The 25,897-nt window shown below is 41.8% G+C and overlaps 1 protein-coding gene across 1 annotated transcript in view; it reads right to left on the reverse strand.

Annotated features, from left to right (window-relative positions):
• NALCN (sodium leak channel, non-selective) overlaps positions 1-25,897 on the reverse strand; it is a 3,094,418-nt gene that overhangs the window by 71,998 nt on the left and 2,996,523 nt on the right. Inside the window, exon 39 of the mRNA XM_078657626.1 lies at positions 2,750-2,843. Coding sequence (XP_078513752.1) covers positions 2,750-2,843 — 94 coding nt within the window. The remainder of the gene's footprint in view (positions 1-2,749; positions 2,844-25,897) is intronic.

Below are 25,897 nucleotides of genomic sequence, written 5' to 3' on the forward strand. Positions count from 1 at the left end.
TATTATAAAATAAGATACTGACACTGCCTAATCTGTCAAAAATATAAGTGCGGGTGGCCAAAGTTCAGCTCAGAATTCCACGGCCAGCACTATTGAGTGTGTGGGTGCCAAATCAAAGGCTACCAGGTCTTGACTCCACCTGATTCCTCGTTAATCCACCACACACTTCTTATCTCTTTATCTCAATCTAGCATGTTTTTTTTTTACCTCTGCTTTGTTTTTCAATCCTTCTCTTTCTCCTCTTTTACATCTTTTGTGGTTGACTCTCTCTTGCTCCAGATCAAAGTATGTTGAGGAAAAATACGTCCTGGTCTGCAAAAATGATTGCGGTGGGCCTCCCCCTGCAATCACTGGCTCATAGTATGCACTGGAACTGACCTTCATCATATTCACCATTTGTCAAGATGACCATTCAACAGCCTGTACTCTTCATCTTGGTAATCAAGTTGGAGATTCATCAAGATAGCATATTACCCACAACATCTGTCATGCTTGAGTGGAGGTGTGTATGTGTGTTACATCTAAATGTTGAAGTCTCTCAGGAAGAGCACTCAGTTTGAATGTGCCAACAGATAATGAGCAAAGTAGAGGATGTCAGTTGCGAATGAATGTTGGATTTTCTTGACGGATGATAAATAAATGTCTAAAGAGAATGAAAGGTCTGCTAATATATTTAAAAACGGGGTATTCAAAGTATTTTAGCCTCAAAACAATAAGGGCCTGATTTCGAGTATGGCAGTCCCAAGACCCCCGTAACCATAGTGGCAGTTCAACTGCCACCTCCTCTGTGGTGCATGATTATGAGGTTGTTGGTCGGACCGTCAGAAGCCTGACACAAGACCGCCGCCACCACCCGGATCCTGGATCCTGACGGGACGGTGGGGAGGTAAAGTGGCGGTCTCTGGAGTCGATGGCGGCTCCGCCATGCAGGTTAAGACCTGACTTGCCGTCTGCCATTTTATGGCGGGGACTGCGCCATGAAAAGGTTGGCGGAAAGGCAGGGCTGGGGCCACAAGCAGGGCCCAAGCGTGTTGTAGCCCATGAGGTGTGTGCATGGGGGCACATGTTGTGCCCCCCTCTTCTTGCACTGTCGTGCGTGCACTGTGTGCCATGCATGACATGGTTCGTGGTGCAGATTGCACCGAGGTGCAGGAGACTATGCCAAGGCGGCGGCATGTGTTGCAGGTTTTCTATGAGCCAAAGTATGCTGCTGCTGTGGCACCGCCGTCACAACACTGCCTGCCTGGTGGTTAACTTGTAATGCGGCAGTCAGGATGCTACCAGCATGGCAGCGTACTCCCGACCACGGTAATGGTGGTCCAGAGGTCAGACCCCCAAACTCATAATCCGGCCCTAACTTATTTTCAGGATTAGAAACCCTTAAACCGCTGCCTTACTTACGGTTTCTGCTCACGTTGTTGTCAGTGTTGGGAAAAATGTCAGTGAAACTATGAACTGTGACCTCAGTAAGGCAGCTCTCTGTTAGAGCCAGAATCTAGTCAGAGTTGATGAGGACATGATTGTACAGGTATTTGTGGATACAGACCTTTCATTGTGCGATGAACCTGTAATGGTGGACTTTGCAGGAGCTGCTCCAATGGGTATGTGGGAATCAAGGGCTCTTGTGGTGAGATGATGACTGACAGAGACAAAGGGTAAAAACAGCTCACATTAGGGCCCTATTGAGGAATGATGGACCATTTATGCCAGGTTCCTAGTTGCCAAGAGCCTAGGTGACTTGAGGCCCCTGTTCTTTTGTCAATGTAGGGTGCAGCGTGGCACCAGTTGTTGGAAACCTCAGTGTAGCTGTCTTTTTCTGGATGTTTGGGAAAATGACAAGTGTGATGAATTAGAGTTTCTGTAGCCAGTCCTGGCGAAGCCTTATTGCCAGCTATAACAGATGTTACCAGGGGCTTCTTCGATGCTTTGGATGTTGGGATGGTCTTTTTATTATTTGGAGCCAGGCTCTCCACTATGGGGAGGACTCACCTTTGATTGCAGGATATTACGAAGGACGTTTAGTAGGCGGTGATTGTTTGTTTCCAGCATTACTTTATAGTCTGTGTGGATGATGAGTGCCAATAAGGTAAGTTTGTAAGTGGTAGATTTGGATCTGGATACTATCAGAGATGGAAAATGCAAATCTGAAGGTTTGCTTCATTCCTGAAGAGTGGGGCGTGGCGAAAAGCCGATTGGTGTTGAGCCGACCACTCTTTGGACAATGCCATTTGATGTCAAACTCTCAAGGTACAGTTTGAGAATTCTTATGTTACTATTTTTCGAGGCACTCTGCGACGTTAGGGGTCCCGAATGGTGGATGTAATAGCTTTTTAGCCTAAATTCACAGAGATGGCATTCCAATTTTTGTGCACATTTATGAAAGGTTGCTGTGAACATCTAACATCTTTAACTAGCATGTAAGTTATCGAGCATTGATATAGATGCAGTAAAGAAAATGTAGATTAAGTAAACTATGGGCCTTATTTATGAAGGTCTTGCGCCGTCGGTGCGTCACTTTTTCCCATGTTAAAAGTGACGCACCGGCGGCGCAAGGCCTTCATAAATAAGGCCCTATATATGTATGGTAATGTCAACGTCATACTCAGCAACCCACCATTCTCTCCCCAATGAACTGTATCCGAAAACAAATTCGTATTACTAAACAAGCTCTTTTAATTTGATGATGAAGATAAATAGTACGTGCGAAATTACTAGAACAGTGCAACAATTATAATAAGGCAGAACCTACCATGCAGTCATGCATAATTTTATTCCAGTCTTCCCCAGTTACTATGCGAAAAAGTACGGTGATCGCTTTCCCAGCCGAAGAAAAATTTGCATGCCTGTTTGAGAAAAAACAATATTTTATTACTCAGAGTGTTTTGATAATATAGGTAGGGTGCATACCACACACTTGAAATTGGGTGTACACTCGGATTCTCTCATAAATGTGCACACTTGGAGTTCAGCTTGGACTGTGCACAATAAAAAAAATGGCACAAAACCTTCTGCACGCTCATGCGCGCATAAATAACAAAGATTAATAATCAATCATATGCATGGTTACACTACTGTTCCCTGGCATAAAAAGATACAAGATGCTGTAACCGCAGAGGCCACTTTTGTGCTTTTTTTCTATAAATTATCCAGTGATAAACATTTTTGCACAATTAAACATGCACTGCGGCTTTAAACATTCCAACATACACAAGTTGTACACAACCATATATATTTTTTTTAACTTTGCACTCTTACAACTTACGTATGAATAATGTTGGGTTATTTTTACTTTGTTCGTCATAGAAAATACTTGAGCAAAAAACAAAGGCTCAAAAATAAAACAAGGCTATGTTTTGGGTAATAGTGAAGTACCTCCAAAACTCCTAAACCTTAACAGGGAGAGAGCCCAGTGGCTGCTGGACATTCACTTAATCAAACACCGTATGTTAAATGCATATGGCACAAGTCATTAGAACACGAATGTATGGTGTCTATTCAAGCAAATCTCTCTTAGTATGTAATGTAAACATTAAAAATTAACAAACAAAAAAAAATATGGTGCATGAGAAACTCAAAAGTGCCCTGGTGAAAACGCCAGCTCTTTTGCTCTTTGCCCGGCCTGTTGTGACCACTGCTGAGGACTGAGCCTAAAACAGGTTCAAGCAGTTGCATGTGCAGTGTAAAAGTAAATGCTCTCCTGTTTCAAAGCAGCCATTGATGTCACAGACCCAACTGACAATAAGTCAGAATAGTAGGTTGGCACTAAAAGGTGTATCTAAATTCATGGTCAATATTTTGTGGAGAGGTGTGGCTCACTGGTTAGAGGCGGCAGACCTGTAAGCAGAGAACGGCCCGGGACCAGGGTTCAATTCCTGACGCGGCAGGGTCTTGGACCAGGGTCAACGGACTCGATAATTCTCACCTCAGTGCCTACTCTAACCAGGGAACACACTCGGTAACTCTGGGCATTAAGCTTGCCTCATCTCTACAACGGCCCCCCACAGACGCCGGGGATGCCTTATTTCACCCTGGAGATACCTAGAAAGGGACCATCTCACAGGGAAAACCAGGACGGGTTCCCCAGCGGTCTACAGCGCCAGGACACTCGGGTAGAGTAACAGTGCGCTTTACAAGTATCCCACATTTACATTTTGCAAAGTATCTGTACAGACTGCCTACATCTTGCCCAATTACAAATATATACAGTCATGAGGAAAGGGAGTAGTGAACTAATATGATTTTCTCCCACAAGAAACTCAGAAAGGTGGCTTAAACACGATGGGTCAGATGTACAATAATAGTGCTAGCCAAAAGCGGTTGCAAATTGCGCACAGACTTTTTGCGACCGCTATTTTATGTTGTGACTTATGTAATAATAGGACAATTTACAAAAGAACGAATTGCAGAGAATCACAAAACGACCTGCCCAATTAATATTAATAAGGCAGATTACAATATGTGACACCCTTTGATTGGCTACAATCACATGGATGGTGGTCGCAAGGGACAGCAGACCATCACTCCTGTGATTGAATTCCAATGCGGAAAACTTTTCCCTAAAAGCAGACCGTGTTCCTTAAAGGAACCGAGGGTGCGTTTGGAAACAGAAAGTTTGCTGTTTTGGAAGACTACAGTGAGAGTAGACAGTGGTCCCCACTACCTACTCGTCCTAAAGCTGCCACCCCGATTTCCAAAGGGGAAGGGGTTTAAAGAGGACCCCTTCCCCAGTTTAAAACAGTTACCACCTCAATTTAGGAGAGTAATACAAATGTAATTTTAATTTACAAAGTAATTTAAAAAATGTACTTTAAACAACTAAATATAATAAATTAATACAAAAAATATACTAGTATGATCTTGAGTTTCATTAATTAAACTCAAAAAAATAATCGAAAATGTATAATTTATAGTAAACAAAAGACTTTGAAATAAAAATGTAAATATATAATATATAGGTCATTTATAAAAAAAATATTTATTAAATCTACAAGCACTTAATAATTGTAAAATTAAGATCTAAACAAAGTCACAATCAAAAATTGGAGAAAATGCACAAACGTGGGCATGGGGAACTGGATATACTATTCCAACTGCAGTCCAACAAACAGTAGAAAAAGTGCATCAATAAAGGGTGACAGATTTACCACTAACTCCGAACTCCTAAAAATTGAAAAAAATGCATTAATCAAATTGATGACATACTTTTCTAAGCTCAGGCACAAAAACATTAATAAAAAGCATTAATTTGAGGGTGTTCGGTTAATTATATCTCAAGTCCAGCAAAACCTGGGTGTGAGAAAGTGGATTATTAGTTAGGGTGGGTGGTAGTCCACCATAAGTATTATTGTCACTATTCATGTAAGGTCAAGTAAAGGTTTCAGTAATCTAAACATCAGCTTACCCCTGATAGCTATGGCACTGAGCAGATAGGTTTAACTTAAGAAAAACTGCAAAGTATTTAGAAGTATCAAACCAGTTAAAAAGTCGAAAACACAGCACAATAAAAATTGAGCTCCAATTAAAAAAAAGTGAAAATATTTTAATGAAAAAATTCACAGCAAAACAAGAAAAATCCACTAGGGGGAAACAGGAGATACTGCGAGCAACTGGCTGCACTAGATAGGAACAAGAGAAAGGTTTAAGGCCAAGCACAATGATGCACAGGTCGAATACAGAGGTCAGATCTGTCCTGGTTGGAATGCTACCTTCACAGTTACAACATTTCAGAGAAGGGACATACTTCAGCGGGGCAATACTGCAGGCTGGATCCGAAGAAGTGCTTGTCAATGACAGGGTTGATGATGGACAAGGTTGAGGCAAAGCCATTGACGATGGCAGGAAAAACTCTGAGCAGGAAAATGTCAGGAGTGTGTACCCAGGAAGTTGTCAATATCGATTTGGATGCTGCTCAACTGCAGGCCCAGTGCAGCTTTCTACCTTCGGACATAGAATCTTTTTTGGAAGTTGGATTTTCTCAGCATGGCAAGGCTGCAGACAATAGCTGAGGAGGGTTCAACGTAATCAGATGCTAGTTGGTGTTGGTCCCACTGAAATGGATGTGCTGCTGCAGAGAAGAAACTAGTGGGAGCTGCAATGAAGTCTGGCCCACTGACGATGCACCCCTGGCAGATCGTCTGGCAGGTTGGTTCCAATCCCTTGATGGTTTACCAGGGAAAAAGCTAGCAAACATTTTCTAAGTCCCAGGTGTTTAGGTTTGGCATAATGAGCATACTCTAACACCTGCCAAGGGTTCCTGAAAGTCTGGAACAGCACTTGGGGGTCAGGACTTACTCAAACAAAAGCAACTAGCAGGGTCTCCGGCGGATCTAGTTGAAACTAGTCAGCTCAGTTCTTCCATTTGGCCCTTGGAGTCTACTTCTTTCTTTGTTATGGGTATACATAGGGGCAGGTCCAGCCTTTCAGGTCCTCTCATAGGTCTCAACAGCAGGTGCTGTACCTCTGTCTTCCAAATGTCCAGTAGTGTTCTAAAGAGGGTGCCCAGGGTGCCATATTTATGCCCAGAACTATCCTGTGGGTGTGGATGACTCCTAGTCCCTTACTAACCAATAGGTAAAACGTTCCAAAGATAACCCTACCCACTTGTGTAGCTGTTCCTGTGTGCCCTACTGCAAACAATCCCACAGTGCCCTTCTCCACCTAAATCCAACATGGCAGAACCTTTCTGCCCATGCAGAGCTCCTGTGCATACCCTAGAGGTGTTGTCAGGGAAATTAGCAATTACTCCTATGGTTACCCGAAACCAGTTCTGGGTGCAGCTCCCACTAGGATTGGTGCCTGGCTGGACAGAGGGACAAAGGAGGGGGAAGGCCAAGGTGCCAGCCACATTTTCCTGGGACAGGGTAGGCAGCTTTGAAGTTACTTAAGTGTCATCCTATCAGAGGAACAGAACACTTTCCCACACCCAAGTTTTTTGTCTCAGCTCTGGGAGCAAGTTCACACCTCATTAAGGAGCTACTTAGTAACAGTTGTAAGCTCATGCAAATTGATTTCTAGAAGTTTAGGCAGGTATAAGATAATTTTTAAAAAGTATCTTCCATAAAATATTTTGTCCACATTTGAGTTCAGAGGTGATGAGGGCTTGTAAGAAATATTTTAAAGAATCAAAAAATCAAATTTGTAATTGTTCCCTCGATGGAACAGTTAAACCTTCTATAAGGAAAATAACTGTTGGTGCTTTGTCAATGGTATACATTAAAATTGTACATGTTTTTTTAAATACCCTGCCCCTGTCATATTGGGCATTAAAGAATACTTAAAGTTGACCTGCTAATATTTAATAGGAAGGTGTAGGCCTGTCAAAAGTGGTTATTTTGACATGTCGAAATTGCAGTCATATTTTCCACTGTCCCTCTAGTGGTGGCACAATGTGTGTACCAGTCCATTAGTAATATATATGTTACAGGCCCAGAGCACACTTTGTACAATGTACCAGAGACTTATAGGTAATGTAAATATGACAATTAGAAGTATAGCCAATGTCAACATGTTTTATGGGTCGGAGCTCATGCTCTGGGCAAGTTAGCAGAGTTCCAGTGCACAAAGTAAAAAAGGACAGCAGCATCAGTCCAAAGAAACATGGGAGTGACATGCAAAATTAAGCATTTTCCTGCATTGAGGCATTCATATTGAGGGGAAGATATTTCCTATTCTACCTCTGGTCCCACAAACATTGGGAACATTTGAAAAATCGAGGATATGAGATTTACTATTTTAACTCTATTCCAACAGAACTTGAGGAATGCGCATACATTAAATAGGTGAGATTTCCTGTTTGAACTTCAGTCCAACAAAACTTGGGAAAAAATATAAATAAAATGGGGTGACATTTAATATTTTACCCCAGTCCTGTATGCATTAGCAAAATGTGTGCATTTGGGGTGTGGCATTTACTATTATAACTCCAGCCCAACAACATTTGGCCAAAGTACACATATGAAGAGGGTCAGACATAATCTTCTAACTAAAGTTTCACAAATACTGGGGAAAATACACATAAAAGGTGTGAAATTTAATAGTCTAACTTCTCCCACAAATATTGGGCAAAAAGCATAATTGTAGGGGGAAGGTATTCTAACTGCAATTCAACAATGATTATGGAAAGTTTATAGAAAAGGGGTAGTGGTTTACTATATATACCCAGTTCCCACAAACACTGGGGGAGTGGGGAAGATATACTATTCTAAATCTAATCCAAATACAATTGAGGATAGTGTATACATGATAGGTGTGTAGTTTACTATTCTAAGTACAGTTCCATAATTGTTTTTGCTTAGTTATAGTTAGGACCAATTTACCATCAGAAGAGTGTTTTTGGTTTGCTAATAACCTTGGCACCATTTGAAAAAGTTCCACTACCTCAGCTCCTTCCTTGAAAGTTTTGAGATGATCTGTCAAGTTGTGGCTGAGAAAAAAGGGGGAACGCAATTTCCTCATGCAATTTCCATAGAGGTTCTTGAATAGCACTACAGTCCAAATTGCTCCACCAAATTTGTCATAAAGCAAGATGTTTACTCAGAACGCGTGCTTTTTTCTCATTTGGTGTGAATCCATTCAGTAGCTTTTGGACAATTAAGGTTAAAATCTTATGAATATCTGGATAGCTGGGTTTGTGGGACTCTTGTGAGAGCCCTAAGGGCACAGAACTTAAAAAATAGAGCAATCTGATTGGCTGAGAGGGCTTTTTTCTCATTTGACGTCTCCCTTCCATTGGAGTGAGAGGCTCCTGCAAGTCCTGTGGGAGTGTCCTGAAAATTAAAAAAGAGTAAGGTATAAGGGGTCACTTATACCTTACTCTTTTTTTACCTTTTTTCACCCTAAACCCCTGGAACTTGTGGGAAAGTCCCAGAGGGACCCCCCTGGGACCACATGTTATATGAGATATAGTGTGCTTGATCAAGTGAAAAATTCAGGCAGAGGAGGGGACAGGGAAAAAGAGCTGTGGAGACTAGAGTCCCACTACATTCTAGGTTATTGATTCAAAGGAACCCCAGTGACTAAGTATAGATTAGGAAATGCAAGTTCATATGTAACTCTTCTAGCATAGTCATTAATGCTGCAGTGGGGTTTTAATATTTTACATTAAAAATTTACATGTTGTTCTTTTAAATACCCTGCCCCTGTTATTCAGTTAAAAAGAAATAAAAGTGATATGTTTAAAAAAGCCCCAAAACAGTGCACCCTATTTCTAAAAAAAACCCATAAAAACAACCTATACCATAATTACATTTGAAGGTGAAAACAATCAAATGCTACCAACCCAATCACCCAATAAAAAACACATATCACATATTAAAAATCTAAATTAAATAAATAGGAAATTACAATCCAGAAATTATAAATACTAATATTTTTGATAAATTTTAAATATTACACTGCTCATTGTATTCCCCAAACATCCCACAACCCATAAAATCTATATAGTAAAAACATCAAAAAATACCAATTAATTACACATAACGAACATTAAAAAAATAAAAATCACTTATTGATAGACAATTAAACTGCAACATTAAAATTAACTCCTTTAAATAGCATAATATTTTAGTAAACAATGTTTTACATTTTGTAATTATTAGCAAAACCCGATGTACATCTCTTTGATATTATGACCCATGATATTTTTACCTCAAAAGAGAGCTGTAACCCATTACATAAATTCATGCAGTAATCTTTATAAATAATGGTCATTTCGGGCCTCCTGGACAAACTATATTTGTGATCGTAAAAGCATGCAATTTATAAAATTACAGACTTAGTCACAGCAAAAGGGCATGTAACTATGTTCTAAAGCTTTCTGACTCTTAAAGTGCCTTTTTTGACTCATTCAAAATGGCAAATAGGAGGAGGTGTAAAAGTAACATCCAACCTTCTCTTCTTGATTCGGAATGCAATGTATCAACGGTTTGCAGTTACAACTGTGGCTGCAAACCGTACGTCAATTACTCACCCAACTTGGGGGGATATTCTCAAGAACGTGTGATAACCATTGCAAAAGTAACTTAACGCAACTTTCAACATCGTAGTCTATCGCGGGAAAATTACGCCGTGCTAAGTATTCACAACATGGAGGCACCATGCGATAGGCCCCCGACAATGTGTTAAATGTCCGAGATAAAGTCAATGCGGCGCTTTAAAAATGCAAAACACAAACGCAAAAAAACGAGCGATGAGGCCAATTGCGACACAAAAAGCAGCGAAAACCAGCAGCAGGCCTGCAAATCCGACGTGTCTGGTGAGAAAATGCACTATAAAAACAACAAAAAGAACACACCAAAAACAATCACAAAGTGAGTAGCAACATGGATGCACTCGGACCGAGTGCAGAGGACAACACGAACCCCACAAGCCCCCCAGACCACCAGAAACAAACAACTGGGTCGGGGCACACCAAGGAGAAGAGGGAGAGGAAGACGGGTGGCAGTCCGCAGGCAAACCAGATCAGCGTCACGGAGGTGACAGAACACTACCATCAACTGACCCACAATTGGGCTACCATGAATGCAGTCGGAGTGCTGAGAAGGGCAATGGAGGAGGCCAAGAGGCACTGGCATGATGTGAATACCAAAAACCAAGGACAAACCCGCTGCCAACAGGAAGGCAGCAACAGCGACAGGAGGTGGGAGTCCTGCGCCACAGGAGGAGCTGGAGGAAACCGGGGCCACAGTCATCAGTGTGGAGACGGTGCAAGGAGCTGGGAGTCCGGACACAGCGCCAGAGGTCCTGACACAACATCAACAGGGCGAGTAGCGAACAGGGACTGGGGGGGACGGGGGGAGATGGGCACAATGGCACACATGCACAACGATGTGTAGCACACTGCACACCCACAATGTATTTATTTTATTTATTTAAAAAGTTTTATATAGCGCTGCTGGACCCGAGAGTATCAGAGCGCTTTACATAGTGATGACACATGAACAGAGCAGTGCATATTAAGTAAAATATACAATTAGAAATGGGCAAGAGAAATTGAGAGAAAAAGCAAATAAAATGTACAAAGTGGTAAGTTAGAGAAAGTGGTCAGTAGAGCAGAGTAGAGGTGGTGCAGGGGGAGTTGAAGATAACGCTAAGGGAGAGGGTGAGGAGGGTGGTGGGTGAGATGGAAGGGGGAGAATGTTGGGTGACAGAGAGAGAGTGATAGAGGGGTGATGAGGAAGTTCAAGGTCAATAAAAATTAAGAACCCCAGTATTTATTGAGGAGAAGAGCTTTGAGTCTCCTTTTGAAGAGAGGATAGGAGGGGTTGCAGCGAAGGTCTTCGGGTAGTGCATTCCAGATAGTGGGCGCATTACCAGAGAATGCACGAGATTGGGTCTTTTTGCAAGTTTGGGAGGGATAAGGACAAGGGAGTTAGTACTTCTCAGGGATCTAGTGCTCCCTGCTTTTTGTAGTTTATTTGACAGGTAAGAGGGGTGTCTTGGTGAAGAGCTTTATGGGTAATGCAAGCAATCTTGTAGGTGGAGCTGATGGAGCAGATTTCATCTGCAGTCATGCATTGTTTTATTTTTTGTGCTTCAGACAGGCTGCATTTAAATTGCCACGCACATTTTGGTGCAGGTTAAAAACATGGCACATGAAAAACATGAAAAGTGAGACCTATTCACTTCAGACTGAAAATGCTTTTGCTGAATTAAATTAACATGTGTTTTTTTGCAATGTAGAGAAAAAGTGGCCTTTTTACCTTTGAAGATTTTTAATAGAATGTGTTTCTCTCTTCCCAGCACATCCATGTAAACTAAATGTATTATTCCTGTCTTAGACTTTGACTTGTTGCATATTTTGATAAACATTTTCAGTTAATAACACCTCTTTTTATAATGTGTGTGAATTAATAATGCACTTGGGACACATAATGGACTGATTTACATGAAATTAATATTATCTTTGTGTTTGTTTTATTTTTGGGGCCTGCACAAAACATGGCTGCCTGTGAATCCATCAAGGCTTTGACTTTCAATTTAATGAGAAGGGAGCATGCGCAGACTGTGGCAGCTTTCCTCATGACAAGAACAGCGTGAACTGCACATTCTTGTCATTCTGCCAATGTACCAGTTAGTTAAAAGTATCCATCTACTGCGCTGAGAAGGAAGAAGGATGAATTAGATTGAAACATTTTTCCTAGTAAATGTTGCAAATGTTTATAAATGTATTTATTCATGTATGCTTCTTTTGTTAGGACTAGTGAAGTCAGGTTTTTAGAATGAGTCAGGGAAGTGTGACCTCATGCCTTTATGACTGACCAATCACGTAAGGTTCTCCTGAAAAATGTTACATCTTTGTGTACTCTGCCAATAATTATGGTATAAATACTGTCCTCTCTGGATGGGAGCCACCACTTCTTCTTTTTTCTCAGCTCAGCTGGCTTCTATGGGTTAGGTACGAGAAACGTCCCGGGAGATTGCTGAAGGGCGGGCTTGCGTCCGAGGAGTGTCAGGGGGAGGTTTCTTGCTTCCACGTCATATCTTGGCACTTTATGCCACATTCCTTTGAGGCCTGTGAAGGGCGGGCTGCTTTCCTCTTTAGACACAGACAGACAGAGAGTGCAGTGGATCAGGATAGGATTAGATGCTAATATGTTTTGACTAATTAATTAGGTCTAAAAGATTTATGTCTTATGCATTTATTTCTCTTAATGGGAGATTTTTTGCCAACTATTTAATTATTGATTAGCTTTGCAAGACTATTTTTCTTAGAAACTCTTTAAGAATTGTGACTGAAATTTTGCGCCACATTTTCATAACTACATGTAATGCTTATATGCAGACTGTAATGTGTTCTGTATTATTGATATTTTTCCTGTTTTCCAAAATTCTGTAACCTAATTGATATTTTACTAATGAATAAAGGGTCAGAGAAAAATTAACTTTTTGACTAGAAAATAAAACCCTTTAAAATAATCAACAACTCTCTTTATTGGCTTACAATAATAATTGCATTTTGACTGTTCATCTTTATTTAAATTTCTCCTGATGGTAATACATGGTGTGAAGGGCCCAACACCTTTTGAGCGGTAAAATAGAGGTAGCATGAGGGTTTTGCATTGAGAAACTACCAGAAGAAATTACCGCTCTCCATCAGTTTTTGGTAAGCAGAGGATGGTCATTATTGATTAGTTTGGTGATTAGTAATTATTGATTTCACCATCAACTACTCAACTAATGGATCATTGATCTTAAGAAGGGAAATAAAATAATTGCCCAAGTTAGATAAATGTCCAAGTCCTGATTCCTGACTCCAATGCTCAGAACCTGAAGATTGGCAAAGCAGTACTGGCAGGTGATGCAAGAAGTGGTGTGAGTATCAATAGGGTTGTGAAATGGTGTTAATATGCTAGCATGTTTTTTGAAGTGTTGAAAATAGTAAGGATTTTTTACTGTTGGTGACATTTTGCTCATTTTGAATTGATGGTGTTATTGATTATATTGGTAATTTCATAGGACATAATTTTTTGGTTATTGATTACATGTTTTAACTCTTCATGTTAAGTTAGTGTCTTGTTCTATGTTGTCTGGAACACGCAGGTATGCACACCTGTGGAATCCCGGGAAGGAATAGCGGGTGGTAAATGGAAGCCACACTGCACTGAGGTTACTCGTCTGTTGGAATAACACTGAGAAGCTAGGTAGGGCTGGCAGTGTTAAATTAGGGACTATTTTCTGTGTGAGTGATTAATAGCAAAGAGTTCGCTGGTGAAACTTTGGTCTGATATCACCTAGAAGGGGTCACACCAAAGGAGTAGCAGGTTCTTCTGAGCTTGATTGATAGCAAAAGGGTTCGCTGGTGAAACTTTGGCCTAAGATATATCCTGAAGGATAAGTCCAAAGGAGTAGCAGGTTCTTCTGAGCTTGATTGACAGCAAAAGGGTTCGCTGGTGAAACTTTGGCCTAAGATATATCCTGAAGGATAAGTCCAAAGGAGTAGCAGGTTCTTCTGAGCTTGAGTGAAAGGTAAGCGGAAGGGATTTACCTGTAGTGTTTGAAGAGTAAACGGAAAGTCTTACTTTGTGAAGGGTAAGCGGAATGTGTTACTCGCAGTGAATATAAATCTATCCTTTATTTAGCACAACAGACAGAGTAGCAAATGTATTTATGTTGTTACTAACAGAGTTATTGATTAAGAGAAATATTGCAGTAAGATTTTGTGGAGGGTCAGTGGTAGGAGTAAAACTGACTGAAATTTAGATTGACAGCTTTGGAGAAAAGAAATTGCATTGAACTATTGCAAAAATGAAACTGTTTGAAGGTTTAAAGAAGCTGTTAGGAGGTAAAGTGAAAAATTCGTTTTTTATTTGTGATGCTCCTGAAGGAACACCTGTGCATTTTATGTCTACCAGTTTGGGACAAAACACATGTATGTGGGTTCAACAATGGTGCAAGATTACTGAAAAAGAGGGTGCTTTGAGGTTTCCAAAAGATGGTACTTTTGAATTGCAAATTATTGACAAATTAAGGGAAGTGTTATGTGAAATAAAGACACCATCTAAAGCTGCACAATTTGAGGCCTTAAGCCTGTGGGAAAAAGCAGCAAGAGAGAAAGCAAGTGAGGATGAAAAGGTAAAGCACCATATACAGGAGAAGGGAATTAATGCTGAAAAAGAGCTTCAAATAAATAATAATTCAGGGGATGAAATAATGGATGCATTGTTAACTGAGTGTCCACCACTTTATGTGGTTCCCATGAAAAATACTGAAAATAGTGCACCAGTAAATACTACAGAGGCTACTGCTTCTGTTGAACAGAGAGAAATACAGACTGAGAGAACTGTGCAGACATTTTATATTGAACCATTACCTGTTGATTCAGTACTGACAGTGATACCTCCAGGTGTTACTGCTTTAAATGTGCCTGATTTAGTCCAAGAATTGCAAACTGCAGATGCACAGATAATGCCTAGAAAAATTATGACTGTTCCAATTAATATGGTCCCTACTGAAAAGGTTCAAAGAGCTGCAGAATCAGTGATTTTGCCAGGGTTTATTTCAGAAACTAAGAACACACCGATTATTGACCAGAAAGTACACCAAGCACTGAAAGGTGAGAGAAAAATGGTATTTACAACATCTGCAGCCCAGGATAAAATAAATATATTTGAAAATGGGATTTTTCAAACCTGCTCTGAGGAAGCAGCAGTGATTAAAAATATAGAAAACATGGGGGAACATATTAACACAGGCCCTGGAAAAGAGAGACAGCCTAGTGTTTTAAATGGAACATGTGAACATGGAGACATTAACAGTCTCTGCTGTTTAAATAATGAAAATGTGAACCAGTGTCAAGAAAAAGAATTAATTTCTCTGAGTAAGGAAACAGCTACATGTTCATTAATTACTCATAATGGACTGACAGATTTGGCTCAAAAATATATAACTGATGTTTCAGGAAGTTTTCCATTTCAGAAAAGTTTCAGGGTACACATGGATGATGAAGCAAATGAGAAAATGTATTCTTCAGAAATGCAATTGCACCTTGCAGAAATAAAATATATTTTCAAATGCAATGGGTTTGAGAAATTAGGAGACAAATGGGCACGAAAACATGAGAAGAAAAAGAAACGACCAGACCTAGCAAGGAAACTGGATAAGGAGAAGAAGCCACCAGATTTAGTTGAGAAAAATAATAAGGAGAATGAGGGAGAATCTTTTGCTTAGTCATTGAGAGAAAAGGTGGGAGAAATGTATGTTCATATGCCACAGAATAAAAGTGAACTTGCAGCATTTCTGAACACAATCCCACAATTGAGAGACAAATTTATGCTGTGGTACCCACAAGTTGATGGATTTGATGAATTTTTAAAAGAGTTGTGCATTCATTTGGAAATGTTCTTTTACATTGCCATGCAAACAGAATTGTGGTTTGAATCTAAAGTTGTGGAAAGGCCAAGTGAAGCGACAATGAAAAGGGTTTGCATGAATGCACCATCATTTTCTGTTGTTATGGAGGAAAATATAGCAGTGATTTATTTCCTAAAGGGCAGAGTGCTAGCAAAGGATGTTGATTGGGTACAGATTAAAAGAACACAGGATGGAAGTAAAGGTGTTTTGGTTTGTGCAAATTCAGGTATGGATGTTGTACTGCTGGAAAATGTGTCCTTTTGCCATCTTTATAACAGATTTGAGCATTGGAAGAAGAAAACTAAATTTAAACATGATGCACAAAAACATGGAGAAATGCAGGTGCAAAATATGCCAGTTAAGCAAATGCAAATGTCAGTTCAGAAACAGGTACCAATGGCAGAAATTTTTCAAGCACAGATGGTCCCACAAAATATGGAAAATGCTAAAATTAATTTAAATGAGTTGCCCAGAGTAAATGTGAATTGTTTCCAGAGACAAAAACAGAACCCAGTCCAACAGGTTGCTCTGTTTGCAAATGAGAGTTTTAACACTCACAATTCTGAATTTACCAATTCCATTGTGAAGGCAGTGGAAAGTCCAGATTTAGTTGCAGGAGTTTTAAAGAAAGAAATTACAAACCAAGTATTAGAAAATTGTGCACCAAAATTAGGCCCATTTGAGGAAGATTGCAAAACTGTTGTCTGTGACTCAGGCCTAGCAGGAAAACAATTATTTTGCAAATTAAGCAGCACAGATAGTTACTGTACACCAGATAATGTTATTTTTCAGATTCCTGATGAGGATGTACATTTTAAAATGGCCCAACAAGAGACAGCTGTAGCATTATTTTCAGAAAAGACAGTTGAAAAATTACCTTCTGCTTTGGAAAAAATAATAAACACAGAAATAAGAGAGTTCACAGAGAAGGATGCCAGGCTAATAAAATGTGCTGAACATGTCTTATTAAAATTTGAACCAGATGACATGTATTCAGGAACACAATCAGTTGCAGGAATTTTACCAATAAAAGGATTTTTGATGGAATTGATTAGAAGTTTGTGTAACTTTCTGATCATAGGTTCACAGAAAATAAATGAAAAGAACAGAATAGTGCAGGAGATTAAAAGCATATTTTTTCCATGTTGTCCTGTGGTACCGAATCCAGCCAATATATTTTTTCACATTCCATGTGGTGAAGAATGGCTTATTTTTATTGATTTTTGCCAGGTTCATGTCATAGTGCCATTGGATGAGAATAGTCAGGAGTACTGTCAAAAAGAAGATGAATACCTGGGACACAAAATTGGAAAGGGAGGTAGAAAGGTGTCACCAGAGAAGGTGGAAATAAGTTCCAAGATGAATCCATCTCAAATTCAGAAAGAAGTCAGGACATTTTTGGGAATGGTTAGCTGCTGTAGAGAGTGGTTACTAAACCTTTCCCTAGTGGCTAAGCCTTTACTGAGGCTGACACACTCAGGTGTGTCTGATCCGCTTCCATTGGACAACAACTGCACAAAAGCATTCCTAGAGTTGAAAGAGAAAACATGGCGCGCCCCAGCACTAGGAATGAAAGTTTATTTGAAAGAAAATACACTAATTTGCAGTGAGAGGGAGGGCTGCGCTCCCTCATTGCTTATGCAAAAAGATGAATGTTTTCAAGGGTCTGTGATGTATTGCCCAATGACCTTTGACCCTAACTTCACAGAAATGTCAGCAAATGAATTGGATTGTGATGAAACTGAATATGAGTGTCTAAATATCATGAAAATATGCATAAAGCCAAATTCAGACTTTAAAGATGAACGTCTGAGTCAGCCCAACAATGTCCATTTTGTAGATGGCCCAAGTTTGAAATGTGACACATTAAAAGCAGCACATGCTGTGCTCCTTATACATGATGTTGTCAAAGCTTCATGGCTTTTAGTAATTACCCCAGCCCAAAATTCGAAATTGATTGCCCTTACCATAACATGCAGTATATCTGCTCAATTGGGAGTCACTGTAGTCATGGGAGAGAGAAATGCTAATTCAGTTGGACAAATTTGTGTTCTGTTAGCATGTACATTCTATGGAATCTTCACAGTTAAATTTAAAGAGGCTCAAGAAAATGTTTTTGAAGCAGCACAACAGGGTTGTATCAGAACTGTTTTTGAGAAAAATGACAATTGCAAAGTGGCAAATGTGTTATTGCAAAGACTGATGCCCAGGTATAGATTGCCAGTTTCTCTGAAATCAGATCATAATGTGGTCTCAAAAATAATGAGTGCAGAACAACAGATTGGACAAGGAATGGATTGCAGCTATCTGCCTGAAGTGTCACGCATAATAAAGCAACACAATGGCAGCACTGAGTTACCTTTTGCAAAAGACTGTGTTTCAGCAACACTAAAGTGGCTTGAAAATGCATATGCAAATGCACTTGTGGAAAACACTGAGGAGAACACTAGCCATTGCTGTGTAGGTCTGGTTGATGTACAGTGTGCAGTTTCTCACCAGTTTGCAGCTGCTACACAAGATCTGCATAATGGATGGTGCAACGGTTTTGATCTGAGAGATGTTGTGGTGAAACATCTGAATCTGATCAAAGTGAAAATAAGAGTGAAAGGCCTTGGTTGAAAAAGTGCAAAGGATTGATGGTGCTCTGTCAGAGTTTCTCAGCACCTAAGTAGTCCAATTTGCATGGAAAGTATGAGCCATACTGATGACAAGCTGATGACAATGAGTAAAGAAATGCTGAAACTGTCCTGTTGAATTCCTTTTTTATTATTTTAGTTACTTATTTTAAAGAAGACTAACTGTTCCAAGAAGCTACTTACAGATCTCTGCACTAAAACATTTGAGCTTGGCTATATATGATCTGATTACAGACCAAACTTGTGTTTGCCTTAGAAATAGAAGTAACATTCTTATATGCTCAGCTTTTGCAATTTAAAAAAAAAAAAAAAAAAAAAAAAAAAATTGTTACTTATGAAATGAAATATGTGTGATGAATTATAAATCATTTTATTATGATTTGAATTATCAAGAGGGTGGATTGATGGAGCAGATTTCATCTGCAGTCATGCATTGTTTTATTTTTTGTGCTTCAGACAGGCTGCATTTAAATTGCCACGCACATTTTGGTGCAGGTTAAAAACATGGCACATGAAAAACATGAAAAGTGAGACCTATTCACTTCAGACTGAAAATGCTTTTGCTGAATTAAATTAACATGTGTTTTTTTGCAATGTAGAGAAAAAGTGGCCTTTTTACCTTTGAAGATTTTTAATAGAATGTGTTTCTCTCTTCCCAGCACATCCATGTAAACTAAATGTATTATTCCTGTCTTAATAGACTTTGACTTGTTGCATATTTTGATAAACATTTTCAGTTAATAACACCTCTTTTTATAATGTGTGTGAATTAATAATGCACTTGGGACACATAATGGACTGATTTACATGAAATTAATATTATCTTTGTGTTTGTTTTATTTTTGGGGCCTACACAAAACATGGCTGCCTGTGAATCCATCAAGGCTTTGACTTTCAATTTAATGAGAAGGGAGCATGCGCAGACTGTGGCAGCTTTCCTCATGACAAGAACAGCGTGAACTGCACATTCTTGTCATTCTGCCAATGTACCAGTTAGTTAAAAGTATCCATCTACTGCGCTGAGAAGGAAGAAGGATGAATTAGATTGAAACATTTTTCCTAGTAAATGTTGCAAATGTTTATAAATGTATTTATTCATGTATGCTTCTTTTGTTAGGACTAGTGAAGTCAGGTTTTTAGAATGAGTCAGGGAAGTGTGACCTCATGCCTTTATGACTGACCAATCACGTAAGGTTCTCCTGAAAAATGTTACATCTTTGTGTACTCTGCCAATAATTATGGTATAAATACTGTCCTCTCTGGATGGGAGCCACCACTTCTTCTTTTTTCTCAGCTCAGCTGGCTTCTATGGGTTAGGTACGAGAAACGTCCCGGGAGATTGCTGAAGGGCGGGCTTGCGTCCGAGGAGTGTCAGGGGGAGGTTTCTTGCTTCCACGTCATATCTTGGCACTTTATGCCACATTCCTTTGAGGCCTGTGAAGGGCGGGCTGCTTTCCTCTTTAGACACAGACAGACAGAGAGTGCAGTGGATCAGGATAGGATTAGATGCTAATATGTTTTGACTAATTAATTAGGTCTAAAAGATTTATGTCTTATGCATTTATTTCTCTTAATGGGAGATTTTTTGCCAACTATTTAATTATTGATTAGCTTTGCAAGACTATTTTTCTTAGAAACTCTTTAAGAATTGTGACTGAAATTTTGCGCCACATTTTCATAACTACATGTAATGCTTATATGCAGACTGTAATGTGTTCTGTATTATTGATATTTTTCCTGTTTTCCAAAATTCTGTAACCTAATTGATATTTTACTAATGAATAAAGGGTCAGAGAAAAATTTACTTTTTGACTAGAAAATAAAACCCTTTAAAATAATCAACAACTCTCTTTATTGGCTTACAATAATAATTGCATTTTGACTGTTCATCTTTATTTAAATTTCTCCTGATGGTAATACATGGTGTGAAGGGCCCAACACCTTTTGAGCGGTAAAATAGAGGTAGCATGAGGGTTTTGCATTGAGAAACTACCAGAAGAAATTACCGCTCTCCATCAGAGCGACCTTCGATTGGGAGCCAGTTCAGGTTTTTGAGGACAGGGGAAATGTGGTCGAATTTTCGACAGTCAGAAATAAGTCTGGCGGCTATGTTGAGGATAGATTTAATTGGTGCCAGGTGGACTTTGGGGGTGCCTGCCAGAGTGGCGTTTCCATAGTCAATCCTGGATAGGACAAGAGATTGTACGACGATTTTGAAATCATCAGCTGGAATGAAAGGTTTAACTTTTTTGAGGTGGTGTAGGGTGGAGAGAGCACTTCTTGCTGTATTTTTGATATGAGGGTAAGGTTCTGATCAATGCTGATACCCAGGGATTTGACCGCATTGGAGGTGGAGAGGGAGCAATTAAGGGCTGTGATGTCTTTAGTCCAGAGTTGAATGGGTAGGGAGTTGAATTTAGGGGTGAAAAGGATAATTTCATTTTTTTTAGGATTGAGTTTGAGATGATTAAGGTGGAACCAAGCTTGGACTTTCAACAGAGTGTCATTGAGGTGAAGGATGTCATTGTGGTTTTAATCTTGTAGTATAGTTGGGTATCATCGGCATATAGGTGGTAACTGATTTTGGCTTTTTTGAGAATGAGAGTGAGGGGTTCCATAAAGAGGTTGAAAAGGGTTGGAGAGAGGATAGACCCTTGGGGGACTCCGAGAGCGACAGGTTTTGGTTTGAAAGGCAGTGACTGAGTTTAATTTGTTGGGATCTGTTCTGGAGGAAGGAGGTGAACCATTGGAGTACGATGCCTTTAAAACCAAAGCGAACTTTTAGGGTGTTCAACAGGGTGGGATGGTGTACCGTATCAAACGCCGCCGAGAGATCCAGGAGGATTAGTAGGGAGGATTCCCCCTTGTCAAGAGAGCAATGAATGTCATCAGTAATATTGAGCATGGCTGTTTCTGTGCTGCATCCTTTTCTAAACCCAGATTGAAAGATGTGAAGTAGGTTGAAGGAGGAGATATGGTTGTCTAGCTGTGACAGAACACATTTTTCAAGGGCTTTAGAGAGGAAGGGAAGGTTGAAGATAGGGCGTAGATTGTTCAGATCGTTAGTGTCGGCAGTGTTTTTTTTTTAGAATAGGGGAGATTTGACCTAGCTGTAGGGAGGCAGGAACGCAGCCAGAAGAAAGTGAGGAGTTGATGATAGCGGTCCAGATTGGGGCAATGATGTATTTAAGTTCTTGAACTAAGTGGGCAGGGAGGGGGTCTTTAGAATGTGAGGACGGTTTGGGTTTGGAGATGATGTTGATGATAGTGGTTTCAGAGGTTGGATTAAATACACTCCATGAAGCGTTATTTTTAGGGAGGGAAAACGTAGAGGATGAATCCTGCAGGGTGAGAGAAGGGAGGGGTAGGGTGGGGTCGGGGTGCGGGGGGAGGAGGAAATAAGTGAATTGGGAGTGTTGGTGAATGAGATTTGGATGGGGGGAGGTTGATAGGTGAGAGGAGAGAGGGAGGGGGAAGGAGGTGAGTTGGGCCTATTTGGTAAGGTGGGTTGGATGGAGGGAGGTTGGAGAGAGAGAGGAGGGGAAGAGAAGGATTGTTCAATGGAGTTGACTTTGTTCGAAAAGAAACTGGCAATTTCTTCGCATCTATCTACAGAGGCTGCAAGTTTAGGAGGGCCAGAGGAAGTTTGTTTTTTAACAATGTTAAACAGTTCTCGGGACGGTTTCTGGCCTGGTCAAGTTGTGACCGGAGGAAGGTGGCTTTTTCGTTAAAGATATGTTTTTTGTAATGTGCTCTGTTGGATATCAGTAGGGCCAGGTTTTCAGAGGAAGGATGATTCCTTCAGGCGCGTTGAGATTGTCTGAGGGTCCGTCTTTCGTTATTGAGCTCAGCGTTTAACCAGGACTTTGGAGGGATTCTTTTTTGTTTTTTTAGTTTAATGGGGGCAATTAAGTCAAGGGCATCAAGAATGGAATTGGTATAATGATCAGTGAGATCATTGGTGCTAAGAGGGGGGGGAAGGAGTATGCGAGTTTTAATTGCCGATTCCAGTTCGTCAGGTGGGATGAGGTGAAGGTTACGAGTGGGTTTCCTAGGAAGAGTGCTGATAGGGGCGGGGGGAGTGGGGGGGGGCTGTTCAGGGTGAGGAGGATGAGGTGGTGATCAGACCAATCAACAGGTGTTATATTCGAGAGAGAGGCCATATCCTTGTTCGTCAGGATAGCATCTAGGGTGGCGCCTTTGATGTGAGTGGGGGCTAGGCAGAGTTGAGTCAGGTCAGTGATGTCAAGGATTTCAATCAAAAGGGAGACCGCAGGGTCATCTTTTTTATTCCAGTGGATGTTGTAGCCACCCAGGAAGAGATTTTTGGGGTGAGAGATTGAAGCTTGGATAATAAGATCAGTCATCTCTTCTGTGAAGGGGAGGCAATTTCCTGGGGGGTGGTAGATGGTGTGTAGCTGAGTGGTGGGAAAGCCAGGAAAAGAGAGGTTGGCGCAGAGGTATTCAAAAGACGAAGGGTCTTGGAGTAGGACGGGTGATATGTCAAGATTCTCCTTAAAGATAAGGGCAAGGCCTCCTCCTAGTTGTTTGATTCTGTTCTTCCTGATAATAGAGAAGCATGGAGGGATAAGCAGGTCGAGGATAGGGGTGGAGTGGGTGGTGAGCCAGGTTTCAGTAAGGAAAGCGATGTCAATGTTTTCACTGAGAATGGTTTCAGAAATCTCAGTTGCGTGGCAGGAGGCGGATCTACAGTTTATCAACATGCAGCGAAGGGGAGAGGGGACAGGAGGAGGGGTGGGAGGACAGGGGGGGATAGATCTAAGTAGTTGGGGGGTCTAGGAGATGTCGGTTGAGGGGGGAGTCTGTTCGTGTTAAAGAGAACAGGTATTGTGGATGAGCAGGGGATCGTAGGCGAGGATGGAGAAGGGGAGTAAGGGGAGTTAATAAGAGAGTTGGTTGACCCTGGATCATGTCCCTGATCCCCGTGGCACACTGCAGCACACACACATAGCAAGAACAGCACATCCACATTGACGACAATGTGGTACAATGTGCAACCCCGACACCGCAGCACAGCGGACACAACTGGCTCCGTACATGTGCAGGAACAGGCCAACTACATCTAACAGAGCACTGTCATGTATTCCAAATGTCCACTGTCCACTATCACAATTCAGCACCTCACAAACAGTCACAATGTACCTTGACATACAGTCTGCATGTAAACAAAAACAATGTGCCAACATACATGTCAAAACAATGTCAACATGCATCTCCCCTTCACATTGCAGAGGGACACACTGCACATCCAGCAGAGCAGAACAGACCAGACAACTCATCAGTGATGCTGAAGCGGACCACCACACCTCCGACACTGATGCCCTACAACAGCCCATGGACATCCTAGGCAACCCACTCCCAGGAGTAGGGCAGCCAAGCTACATAGAGAAGAGCCCAGCCCCTGCACAGACCACACAGCAGGAAGCACCCACCACCACGCCAGGCTCAAACAACTCACCGAGGCACAAATGGCATTCCAATGCCAGGTGTCAGAATGCCAAAAGGAGGTGACCGAACAGGTGCAGGTGGGGTCAGAGCCCATGGAAGCCGAAATAGTACACATACGTGGGTGTCCAATTTCCATCAGGGACCACCAACACCCCACAAAGGGGTGACATTGCCACATAACCTCTCCACAGTACAAAACTCAATCAGTAATGGACCATGGCTTGTTGTGTGATTAAATGGCACCTGGAGTGCTGAGCATGGTATCAGGCAGATGATGGCATCCATGACAGGTGTGAGCAACTCTGTTAGTCTGTCAGGGCCACGGTTTCGGCTCTGGCAGGTGGCGGTTGGAGGGGGTCCTGGTGGTGGTGGCGTGTGCCTCCTGTGGTGATGCGACGTCCGGGCTGGTCAGAACTCGATTTGATGTGTGCGCCCTGGTGTACCCCAGTTGAGACAGGAGGCAGCGGACATCACAGGGCCACAGATATATGGTGTTGATGACCCCAAGGCCGCTGACTCAGAGGCCATCAAAAATTTCCTCAGACAGGGGCCATGATTTGAGCTGCACAGAGTTAATGGCCAAAGAGACACTGCGGCCGGCACATGCCCACCGCCAAAGGAAGGTAACTTCCGGTGCACTGAGCTAGGGCCACGCGGGCTGAGCGGGTCCTCGTCGATTTCAAAGGTGAAAGTGGCTGAGGTTTGAGGGAGACAGTGGAAGGTGTCCTCAAGGGCATGATGCAGAGGGCAGTAACTATCCGGAAGCGGCAAATGGAGAAGTGGAATGCTACTGCCTTGTTACTGCCACCAAGTCGGGATCAGCTACATGAGGATGAAAACAACCCCCAGTCCATAGACTCAGACGCCACCAAAGTTCAACCAGAGTGCGCCCATGGATGACTGGAAACAGACTTAGTGGCACAGGGGCTGTGAGGGGATGCAGTCTTTGATGAGGCATGTACAATGATATCAAGTCATCCATAAATAAATCAAGGCTCAGTTCCAAATGCGTGACCTACTCGACTGCAGTGTGGGCCGGAGGCAGCGGCCAGCAGGGGCCCATAGCCACGTGGAATTGGCTTGCGATGCACAGAGTCAGTGACACCAGAGCAGTTGTTGGTAGTGTTCAATCGCCTCCGTAATGATGATCCTTTTGTACTCCGGACTGAAACATGTCTTCCTCTTATGCCTCTCCTTGCGTGCAATGATATGACCTCTGCCATTGGGAAATCAAGACTCAGTTCCAAATGTGTGCCCTACTCGAGCGCAGTGTGGCCCGAGGGCAGTAGTCCTCATGGGCCCACAGACACGTGTGGTTGGTATGCTATGCACAGACTTGGTGGCACCACATCGAAGGGAGTATAGTGACATAAACGCAGCCATAAATAATGTTCTCTGCCATAGTGTAATCAAGACTCAGTTCCAAATGTGTGACGTACTAGTTCGCTATGTCTGCCGGTGGAGTGCGACAATGAGAATGGAGTACTGCGGGCCTCTGTCGCGGACGCTGTGATGGTCGGAGGAGGCTACCAGGGTCGCGGCCCTCGGGCTTGGAGCTTGCACTGGCATGTGGTGGGCCTTCTTTGACATACGCCGGTGTCGGCATGTGAGAAGTGAGGCCTGGATGCGCAGGGGTGACTAAGACTGGTTCGGGGACCAGCAGCCCGGGGTGCAGCAGGTGCACAGGATAGCAGGCAACACCGCTCACGGCGACAGCGTCGGCCTCATGGTGGGGGTGACAGGCCCCACCTTGGCAGAGACGTTTGGCATTCCGGAAGAGAACCATGCCCAGAGTCATGTGCCTTTTATTCACACCCCTACGCTGGCCTGGCGTACGCCGGGCCAGCCCACTCCATTCACGCTTACAAGGGGGGGGATGTAACAAGCTACATTTCCACAAGCTTCCCCACTGGCTGGGGTGACATGGTTGCATCCACTGTCCA

This window comes from Lissotriton helveticus, chromosome 8, assembly GCF_964261635.1.
Source record: "Lissotriton helveticus chromosome 8, aLisHel1.1, whole genome shotgun sequence".
Lineage (NCBI taxonomy): Eukaryota > Metazoa > Chordata > Amphibia > Caudata > Salamandridae > Lissotriton > Lissotriton helveticus.